General features: G+C 53.8%; 1 protein-coding gene across 3 annotated transcripts in view; it reads right to left on the reverse strand.

The window, feature by feature from the left end:
* Positions 1 to 10,589, reverse strand: part of SLC23A1 (solute carrier family 23 member 1) — a 16,122-nt gene extending 5,533 nt beyond the window's left edge. Inside the window, exons 1-15 of one of the 3 annotated variants that reach the window (XM_026508099.4) lie at positions 10,409 to 10,581; positions 9,217 to 9,278; positions 8,443 to 8,577; positions 7,820 to 7,977; positions 7,034 to 7,122; positions 6,802 to 6,869; positions 6,439 to 6,620; positions 6,207 to 6,327; positions 5,759 to 5,915; positions 5,297 to 5,444; positions 4,638 to 4,743; positions 4,330 to 4,459; positions 4,087 to 4,230; positions 3,529 to 3,624; positions 1,001 to 1,267 (exon numbers count right to left, since the gene is read on the reverse strand). In XM_026508099.4, the coding sequence (XP_026363884.1) occupies positions 1,020 to 1,267; positions 3,529 to 3,624; positions 4,087 to 4,230; positions 4,330 to 4,459; positions 4,638 to 4,743; positions 5,297 to 5,444; positions 5,759 to 5,915; positions 6,207 to 6,327; positions 6,439 to 6,620; positions 6,802 to 6,869; positions 7,034 to 7,122; positions 7,820 to 7,977; positions 8,443 to 8,577; positions 9,217 to 9,278; positions 10,409 to 10,490 (1,926 nt within the window). In that variant the 5' untranslated portion in view covers positions 10,491 to 10,581 and the 3' untranslated portion in view covers positions 1,001 to 1,019. Of the gene's footprint in view, positions 1 to 1,000; positions 1,268 to 1,606; positions 3,625 to 4,086; positions 4,460 to 4,637; positions 4,744 to 5,296; positions 5,445 to 5,758; positions 5,916 to 6,206; positions 6,328 to 6,438; positions 6,621 to 6,801; positions 6,870 to 7,033; positions 7,123 to 7,819; positions 7,978 to 8,442; positions 8,578 to 9,216; positions 9,279 to 10,408 lie in introns of those variants that run through there. The other 2 variants (XM_057307163.1, XM_057307162.1) reach the window with 2 other exon arrangements.

Raw genomic sequence — 10,589 nt, forward strand, 5'->3', positions numbered from 1 at the left:
TTAAGAGAGTCCCTGGCACATAGAAAGTTCGGTTTAAGTGATTGTTTTTACTAAAAAAAGGAGAGTTCTAGGCTTAGCTCTCATTTTGTTGGAACTTTTTTTTTCTTTTTTTTTAAAGATTTTATTTTTTATTTATTTGACAGAGAGACAGCCAGTGAGAGAGGGAACACAAGCAGGGGGAGTGGGAGAGGCAGAAGCAGGCTCCCAGCAGAGCAGGGAACCCAATGCGGGGCTCGATCCCAGGACCCTGGGATCATGACCTGAGCCAAAGGCAGACACTTAACGACTGAGCCACCCAGGCGCCGTGTTGGAACTTTTCTTGATTGTCAGGGAAACTGCACATTAAAACTGCTTAGCTGTTTAATTGGAGAGTCAGGCATTTGCATTACAGGTAGAGATGGAAAGTTTCAGAGCATCAACTATTCCATTTTGAAGCCCTTTGGACAGATCATCCCATCAGGCCAATGCAACATGGTTTTAGGGTATTTGAAGTCATCTGTTTTGATTTTAGGGATTTTTATGTTATCGCTACTGAAATAAGGCAGCATATATGAGAGGATTTTTCCTGTTCTTGTGCAGTGTATTTCTCAACCTATTTCATGTCATAAAGTGTTGTGGTTTGTGGGGGGGAGGTTTGTTTGTTTTAGCACATTGGAGTGCAAGGATGGGGCTACCTGTGGCTAGAGTTTATGGCTCATGGGCTACAGCTGACCCATTTCCTGCCTAGATAGTGAGAAGGCTGAAGGGGTCAGTATGTCAGCATACTTGTAACCCCTTAGTGACCCACACCAGTTGGGAAGTTCTCTCATTATGAAATAGCTAAGGAATTCTGCTCAGAATCCATATACTGACTTTTTACCCAGTCTACCGTTCCCTTGAAGACCGTGAAATAGGTCACAAAAAATAGAAACTGAGTGGTTTTGTTTTTCTTCGATTAAAGTATAAGAATATTGTTATTTTTCAACCCTCCTACAAAAGACAGTCTTAACACACGTCCTACCTTTCCTAGGAGTAATTTTTCAGACTTTGGTGCATGCAGATCCAATTTGTGTATTTTCTGGAGTGTCTTCTGGAACTGGAAGCTGGGTTTTTGACCTTGGTGAAAATCCGTTGAAGACGGGGCAGATAGGAATGTATTTCAGAAAGGCAGTCCTTTTTACCATGCTCATCCCTATGGGGAAGTCATAGCTCTTGAGGTTGGTAGACATCTCACTGTTGGCATGGGCCCCAGCTTTCCACTGTATCAGACCTCGTTCCTCTGGGCTCCCTGAAATACGTTACTGAGGTTAGCAGGGTCAGCAGCCCTCCATTACTTTCCCTCCATACCTCCATAACCTAGTCCTGAAACAGATTTCTGGAATCCATTGTCTTCATTCTCAAATATTTTCTGGGACTGAAAGGTTACTGAATCCATGATTTCTCAGCTCTTAACTTGGCCAGAGCTCTAGGAAACCCTAAAAGATACTGGTTATAATTAGTATCTATAGTGTGCCAGACTCTGTGCTAAGTGCCTTAATTTCATTATCTCATTTCTTCAAAACCTACCTCTGGAAGGTATATAGACACATTGTACACATTTTTATGATGAAGAAACAGGCAGAAAGGTTAAGTAATTGTCAATTTACATCTTTAATATGGGGCTAGCATGTGCTAAGCTAATGAGGACCAATAGTGCCCAGTCAGCTTTGGGGGCAGGGAGGGCTATTTAGAAACACTATAATCAGTATTGATATTCAATATTAGGATTCCATATTTGGGAAATAAACTCGTTTTTATAATACAAAACTCAGAAAGTCAAGCCAAGTAAAATCTTTGTTGGTAGTGTGTATACACAAAAGATAATTTACATCTAGGGGAATGCTCCCTCAGGAGGTGGGGGAGGGGTGCATGAGGTCTCAGGCTTTCACAAGAAGGCTGGGGTGAAAGAAGTCTGATGGAGTGTAAATATAGCGGAAAGAGGTTTCCACTAGCCCCGCTAGCATTTGCTGAACTAATTTGCCCTTCTAAGTTTGGGGTGTAGATGGGGAAAGAGCAAATGCCAAGTGGCCGGCCCATCAGCAAAGTGCCCATCACACAGAAGAAAGTGTATGATTCCATGATTAAGGCCTGGCTTCTGATTTAGTGATCAGATTCCTCATCCAATGCACATTGAAGGACTACTGAAGATTATGTGGCATAACCTGTATAATAATCCCTGGCAGAGATGGTTGCTGATAGGCAGTTGGGTTGAAGGATGGGGATGTGAGGAACTCAGGCAGTCTGAGGCTGTTCACATCTGGGTAGCTTAATCCAGCTATCCAGATCACAAGCCCCTCTGTGTACAGCTGTTCACCTGATGCCTTCCATCTCCCCAGATTCCCTGGGCATTGAGGCGGCCACTTCCTTGTCTCTGGTCCGCAGCCTGGCTTCCTCTCAATGGGGAGGGGCGCCATTAGCCCATGGGGTACCTGCTACCAAGAGTTCTCACATCATCTGGTGCTAAAATCTCTAAAAGGGCCATGGCACCTAGGCCCTTCCTGCCCGTGCTCCAACCCTACAGCTGTGTTTAGGCTGGTAAGTGGTGGGGGAATGGAGGACCATCATCCTGGTACTCCCATCCCTCTTCTCCTTGGACTGATGCAGTCTTTAACCTCTGCCTCCACAGAGCTTTCTCTGATCTTCCAGGTCCCCTGAAACTCTCCAACAGAGACAGTATGGTGCAGTCAGTGGCTGGGACACAAGCCATAGACTGCATCCGATGGACTTTGTTAAAATCTCAGATTTGTGGCCTTTTAAATCTGCAAATGTTGTGAACTTTGGTGAGTCACTTAACCTCCCTGATTCTGTTTCCTTGTGAAATGGTGTTGCTAGTTTTTGCCTAACAGCATAGTTTTTGAGAATGAAGCGAGACATACAGTTTCATGCCTGACCCATAGTAAATATTTGGTAAATGTTAACTATGCTTGTTACTCGTTAGAATATGGAAAACTCGTTATTCGTTATTACAACTGGAGGCATTTAGTTTTTATATTTTATAGGGCACCTAAACATGGGCCAGGAGGGTTCTCAGGGGCCCACACCAAGTATCCTCCACAATTCTTGGAAAAAGACCCAATACCAAAGAGAACATTAGGGGCTCTCCTAGTAGTCAAGCGTGACAGGCTGCTGGCAATAATTGGAGTGGGTTTTGCCACCCAAACTGATGCTTCATTTGTATCTGCCCTAATGGAAGAAGGCAAAGGCTCCCAAAGGCACCCTTCCACCTGATGGCTATCAAGAAATGGAGAGGAAACAACTCACAGGGCCTGGGAATGGCTCCCCTAGACCTACCCTCTTCAAAACTTGTAGGGCATGTCCGTGCCTCTCTCCAGCCAGGGGTCTCCCCCTCCAGCCAGTGGGCACTCCACCAGCCCAAGTGTCCCTGCTTTTCCTTGCAGGGCCTGCATTGCATGGGTCCTGGCCACACTTCTGGTTGAGGGGCTGGCCATCTGTTGGAGTGCGGATGAGCCCAGCCTAGTCCTGTGTGTCCCTCCCAGGGCTGACCCATACCTGGCACTGTGTTGTCCAGTATGAAAGCGAGGCACCCACCCACGAACATCTCTGTGGTCAGCAGCACAGTCAGAATCTGGTCCACTTCAGGAATGCCTGTGGAATAGGCCAAGGGCCAGTGGGTATGCCGGCCTCATCTGGAGACCGAGCTCAGGGAATTTGTTCCCACTTGTGCAGCTTCTTGACTTCTTTGAGCAGGCAAGGAGATGAAATGGTACAAATACCAACTTTCACATCTATAATCCCAGTTTTGTTGTCTTGGGACAGATCATGTAACTTCTCTGCGCCTCGCTTTCCTCCTCAGTCACATGGAGAGGACAACAGTATCTGTCTCGTGGAGCTGTTGTGCATATTAAATGAGCGCGTGTAAAGCTCCATGCCTGTCCATAGACAGCGTCTTAGTAAAGAACAGCTGCTGATTGGCTTCTCAGCCTCTGCTTCACATCCAGAGTTGGGCAGGATTTGTGGCTCTGTCGTAGGGTGCCTTTGAGGGAGGGAGCTGTGCCCAGAGCCCACCACACGTCCCCCACGCCCGGACATTCTGACTAGCGTAGGTACCTGTGTTGATGGCGCCGGGGTTGGACTCCAGGTAATTGGGCAGCGTGAGCCCGAAGAACATGGAAAATCCGAGCACGAACAGGTTGCGGGAGGAGTTCATGTCCACGAACTGCAAGTTGGACAGCCCCACAGCCGTAATCATGCCTGAGGGCGCAGGATAACGGCTGGAGCTGCTGTGCGGGCAGGGTGGGCTCCACCACTCCCAGACCGCGCGGAGACCCCCGGCCCGCACGCGGCACTCACCGAAAAGGGTGCAGAACATGCCCCCCAGTATGGGGTCAGGGAGCGAAGCAAAAAGGGCGGTGAATTTGCCAATCGTGCCCAGGACTAGCATGATGCCGGCACCATACTGCACCACGCGCCGGCTGCCTACCTGCGGGGAAGCCCGGGGGCGGGGTTAGGCCCTGGGGGCAGAGCCGGGCGGGCTGAGTTCCCCGAGGGAAGGCGGGCGGGGCCGGATACGAAAGCTAGCGCAAAAGGGCCCAGGCTCGTTGTGGGGTTGGACCGCTCGAAGACGGGGTGGGGCTTTGTGCGGCTCTGGCTTGTGGCACCTTGGTAATCCCTAGAACGCCGATGTTGGGGCTGGACGAGGTGGACCCGTTGCCTGTGCCCAACAGCCCTGCGATAATGCAGCAGATGCCCTCGGTGAAGATGCCCCTGTCAGGAAAGGGTGAGTTGGAGGCTTGGTCTAGCCTCTCCTTGGCTTGTGTCCACCCCATCCCCACACCCTGGGCGGGCTGCTCGCCTTCTTGGGGACTGTGCAAGCTGCAACTATCTGTCCGTAGTACTCCCCACTCCAGGCCAGAGGTAGATCTGGGAGCCAAGAGCCCACGTCCAAGCGCTAGCCCCAGTGCCCTGGAACTTACTCCCTTGGGTGACTCTGGGCTTCAATTTCCTCATCTGTAAAATGGGGGTAATAAGGGTACCTGTCTCACAGAGTTGTTAGTAGATTGCATAATAGAATGCACATGGAGGGCCAGGCATGTTGAAGATTGTCAACGACCACAGTTACCCTTAGGCTTCATTATCTCAGCTACTCCAAGCGCTCTGAATGATGAGAGCATCCCCATTTCATAAGTATGGAGAACGAGGTCTGGAAAGTATTAGTACTTCACCAAGTCCACACCTTTGGGACTCAGCCCTATCCCTACATTTGCTCTCTGGGTGGCCTCTGAGAGGATTAGCTATGGGAGAGGGCAGGTGGCCATACCTGTTGATGGCATGTACTGGAGGGGGTGGGGCACCAGCCAGGCGGGCACAAGCATAGTAATCCCCGATGGACTCAATGATGCCCGCCAGTGTGGCACTGAACATTCCCAGAACAGCAGCTGCAGTCACTGTGGGCAGGCCCCACTGACCTGGATCAGGGGGAGAGAGGAGGGTGGATGCAATGCCGCTGGGTGGACCAGGGAGGGGACTCAGCAGTACGTGGGGGGGGGTGACAGTGGGGGTTAAGGGACCTCAAGCTCGGGTGGGAGCTACACAGTCATGGGAGCTTATTTGGGATCACTTGGATTCCTGAAGCTGGAGTGAGGCTTTGAGGAAAACACTCTGCCTGGCACACTATAAATGTACAGTTAATGCTAATTATATCATCAGCAGGACTGGTATCATCAGGGGCCTCATGGATGGTCTCAGCTGGAGGCAGAGGGGGCCAGGTGGCATGGCTCACAGGGGTAGGGGATGCGGATCCAGGGCGCGATAGCCATGATGTCCCCTCGTGCGTCCGTCCGTGCCTGGAAGCCATAAGCTGTGGGGTCTGAGGGCAGCACGTTCGTCAGGGTCAGGATATAGCAGAGCAGCCACACGGTCATGATGGCCAGCACAATCTGAAGTGGGGTGGGGTGAGGGGAGTGCTGAGGGCCCTGGAAGTCTCAGTCCAGGCTAACCAACCCTACCTCAGCGCCAGCCTCCACCACAACCCCAGCCCCAACCCCAGCCTTCACCCCTGCCTAGCTCAAGCCTGGGCCCCGATACCTGCTCTACCCTGGCTGGGACATCATCTGTGCTCTGGCTCTAGCTCCTCTGCTGTCCCGGACCTGCCCCCCAACCTTTGCCATGGACGCAGGTCCAGCCCCTGCCCCCGTTCCAGCCCTAGCCACCGCCTGTCAGCTCCTCACTGGAAACATCTTGAAGATCTGGATGCGGAAGAGAGTCAGGCCCTTGCCCCAGCGGTAGACAGGCAGCAGGAAGGCGAGGTTACGCAGGTACTGGGAGAAGAGGACGATCAGAAGAATGGAACTGGGGGCAGAGGCACAAAGGAAAGACGGCTGGTAGGCTGGGCTAGGGAGAGGACATGAAGGGGGTGAAAGGGCTGAGGTTGGGCAAGGATCAGGCCTGGTGCCTGCTCACCAAGCTGAGATGCCCCAGTGGGAGCCAGCTCGGTCACCAGCAGCTTGGAAGACAGAGAGGCCAATGAGGGAGACAGTGGGGGTGACCGTGAGAGGTCCTATGTAGCTGAGCAGGGCCCCAGGCAGCCCCATCAGCCCGATCACCACCTCCACTGTGCTGGACACCATGATTGCACCCTGGACCTAGAAAAGCAAAGATCAGCTATAAGTCACTATACAGAGGCTATGACCTCTACATTAAAAAAAAAAAAAAAAAAAAAAGCTTCTGGACCACCTCCTCGAATCCCCCAGCTCAGCAGTGGCCCTCACTCCCATCTAGCCCCTCCTCAAGTCCAGGTCTTTTCTACCCCAAGTGCAAACCCACCTCTCGTATCCGTGGATGCCAGATATGAGAGGTGTTCAGGGGGAGACTCCAGTTACCATAGATCTCCTCTGGGAGCAGAAACAAGGACACACACATGGCCAGGGAACAGAGACAGAGAGGAAGAGAAGATGCTGCCATGAATGCACCCGATTGTCTGGAGTTGGGACAGTTGTCCAGACTTCCGGGCTCCTGGGCCTCCCCTCTCCAGCACAGCCCCCAGAAGTGTGCCCACCTTCTGGGGGGCATTTCCATCTCTCCAGGGCCAGGATGGCTTTGGCTGGGACCAGAAATGCAAAGGCGCTGGCCTGGAACAGAGGCAGCCTGGAAGGAGAGGCACAGAGTAACAGGGGTGGGGTCAGGGATGGGCAAGGACACAGAGACAGGAGAGATGGGGAGAGAGGAGCACCGGGAGAAGGAGACAGAATCACAGCCAGAGGCAGAGACACAGAGGGACAAGGGACAGCGCAGAGATGAGAGAAGTCACTGCGGCCCCAGCATGACTCTATTAATTTGGGGGGCCCAAGGAAGAGAACAATGGAGTCCTTGGCCCACAACGTTCCCCCTTTCCTTCTCAGCCCCAGCTCCTGCACTGTGAGGAACCACACGCAAGGAAGGAAACAGCTCAGCTCTTGCCTCCAAGCTCCACTCACAACCTTCCTCCATCCTCCCACCACACAACCGTCTTTTGGCCACCCAGGCCTTGAGCTGTGCGCTTGGGGCAGGGGCCCCCGGGAGGATGGGCCGTTGAAGAGGCCCACACAGAAGCTCAAAGCCGGGAGTGGGCGGTCCCGGTTACCCAGAGTAGGCCTTAACTCTTGCCTTCGAGGAGCCTCGGGCGCCCAAGGCAGGATCCCAGCTGCCTGGCTCTAGGGCTGGCTTGGGAAGTAGGAGTAGCAGGTGGGGGCAGATAGCAGCCCCCCGCACCCCCACCAAAAGAGCCCTCAGAGAAACCACCTGCTCCTGCTGTGTGGATCGCAGTGTATGTTGGGGGCGGGGAGGCGGGGCCAGGGCGGCTCACCGGATGCCCACCGTGGTCTGGATGAGGGTGGTGATGCCCACGCAGGTGAAGATCGTACCGATGAGCTGGCTGACCATGTGCTGGTCCCGGCCCACACACAGCGCCTCAGCCAGAAGGAAGGGCACAGCAATGGTGCCACTGAAGCATGTCAAGTAATGCTAGGGGAGGGGGGGAGAGTGCATGAGGCAGGGCGCCAGGGCTCACAGGGAAACAGGGCCACCCGAACGACCCTCATGCCTGCCTCAGGGGGTCTGAACCCATGCTGCCCCTGGCAGGGTGCTCGCCCAGGCCTGACATTCCTACAAGGGATTCCCAGAAAGCTGCCGTTCAGCTCTCTCTTTGGGGTACTAATCTGCCCCCAAGTTATTTCTGTGGCTTCTGTGGAGTGGGTCCTCTCCCCTGTGACTGACCTTCTGCCTGGCAGGAGACACATATTCCCAGGGATAATCTTCTCTCAGGCCCCATCAGAACCCCCCTTCCCCATCCCAGCTTGGTAACAGTCACTGTTGTTGACCTCAGGTTTCTCTTCCTGTTACCCAAGATAAACTCGTTGGCCAGGAAGGGTGCTGGGATCCTGGGGAGCATGCAGAGTGGGGGTGGGGAGGCCTTGCAGGGAAACCCACCTGGAAGCCCAGCAGAATACACAGGTACCAGGGTGGCACATCCTCGATCTTGTACAACATGTCAAACTTGGGCTCTGTGGGCAGGGGGACCATGGGATCCCTCGTGGAGTTCCCTGCGGAGCCCAGAGACTCATGCTAGGGCAGCAGAGAGAAGTAACTCAGGGTGGAGTGATGGGGACCAGCAAAGTCCATTCCGCCCCAGAATCAATCAGGTGGCCTGAGTGGCCTGTCAGATCCTCAGAATGGCGTCTGAGCCCCACCCTCCCTCTCTGTTCATCCACCCAGCTGTGTCCGGCCTGGCTACCCCTGGCTCCCTCCTCACATTCCTTTGTGCAGGCATGAGTCCACTGTGCGGACTCCTGGAGGCCTTGGGACCGGGGCATTCAGGTCAAGGGGATGGGCCCCTAAGTCAGAAGGCCCCAAGGGGCAACAGGAGAGGGATCCAAGGGGGCTGAAGTCCGTGAACAGGTCCTCTTGGGCAAACTCTGGCCCCACCCTTGCCACTTGGAGGTCCTTGGGGTTGCCCTGGGGGTGGGGGTAGGTGGTCCCTGCTGGCCCTCAAGCTGGAGTCAGCCAGTCCCAAAGCTGACGACTCCTGCACCCTCCCTGCCACCCACACCCCATCCCCCATTTGTTACTTTCAGCCTGGGATAGTCACTCTCAATCAAGTTCATCAGAACTTGTGTCTCTGCCATCCCAGGGGGAAGGCATGAGCAAACCCTCTAGCTCCCACCCAACCCTGCCCTCACCCAGCTCCCACCCATTCCCCAGCACCTGTGTCCGGCCCTCCGGGTTCTCCTGGGCCCTCATCTTTGGGGCACAGTTGTGAGCGGTTCCTGAGGAAAAGAGGGGATGGCTTTACAAAGGCCAAGGAGGACTTTAGTCCACACATCAGACATTGTTCGAAGTAAATCTGTAACCAGATCTCCAGCTCTGATTGCGAAAGGCAAACCTGGGCAGAGGTAACGTATTAACTCTGGCCATAGTGGTAAAGGCCACCCAAGCCCCGGTCACATTTCCCTCCCGAGCACGCGCCCTTCCCTGCCTGCACCTGAGCCTGGGCATGGGACCTGTTCTTGTTTCTAAGAGAGGGCCAGGGTGGAGGTGAGGAGTGGACAGTTCGCCAAGCCCCGGGTGAACGGCAGTGGCCCTTAATAGGTAGCGTTCTGAATGAGACTCTTCCCCACTTATTAGTACCAAGTTAATAATGATCATCATCAGAGTCACTGTCCTTAATGAGGAACGACTGCATGTCAAGCAACTGCTATGCATTCCCGTGTTTAACCCCAGGCATTAGGTGGTGGTAACCTCTTTTACTGCTGAGGAAACAGATCTAGGAGATGTGATCTGACTGAGGCCACACAGGTAACAAGATTTTAGAACATGATTCTATAAACTCAGGTGAACCTGAACTCCTGAGTTCATGCTATAAATCAGCCATTAAATTCAATAAAGGGCCGCCTTTCCCACATGGCCACATACCCCTCAGCGCCACAGAGGCACAAAACAGATGGGCCACTGGAGGACAAGCTGCCCAGGCTGGCCCAGCCTTGCCTGTTCCCTGTGTCAGGACAATGATTCCCTTCCCCTCCCAGTCAGGACTGGCTGCAGAATCTGCAAAATGAAAAGTGTGGGAACCCCTTCCTAAAGTACTATTAATTTTTTTTTTAGTATTATGAATTTTGATACAGCAACAGCAGAGTATTAAACCAGATTAAACCGTACTTTCTAAGCACTGGGCCCTGCGTGAGTACATGTCACACAGCCGCTGAAGCCTGCCCTGGACTCAGCCTGTCTTCTCCTCCCGGCAGGCCCACCGGCCTGGCCATGCGGGTCAGAGTTGGCTGAAGGGGCCTGGGGAGGCTCCGAGGAACTGGGGCTCCTCAGCCGGTGAGGATCGGGCCTAAGGTTCCTGGTTCTGCTCCCCTCTGTGCTGCCCCAGCCCAGCCCCCCAGGGCCCACCTACTTCTGGGTTGTTGGGCCCACGGCCAGGCCCCGCTCCAAGGGCCCGCAGGCAGCCGGGCTCTCCAGCTGGACAGCAGCTTCATGCTACGGCCGCAAATCCGTCCGCCTGTCCGGCCTCCAGCTGTCCCCCTGTCTGCCAATCTCCTGCTCTGCTTCCTTGGCTCCTGCTCCCAGGTGTCCCA

The sequence above is a fragment of the Ursus arctos genome, unplaced genomic scaffold, assembly GCF_023065955.2.
Source record: "Ursus arctos isolate Adak ecotype North America unplaced genomic scaffold, UrsArc2.0 scaffold_5, whole genome shotgun sequence".
NCBI lineage: Eukaryota > Metazoa > Chordata > Mammalia > Carnivora > Ursidae > Ursus > Ursus arctos.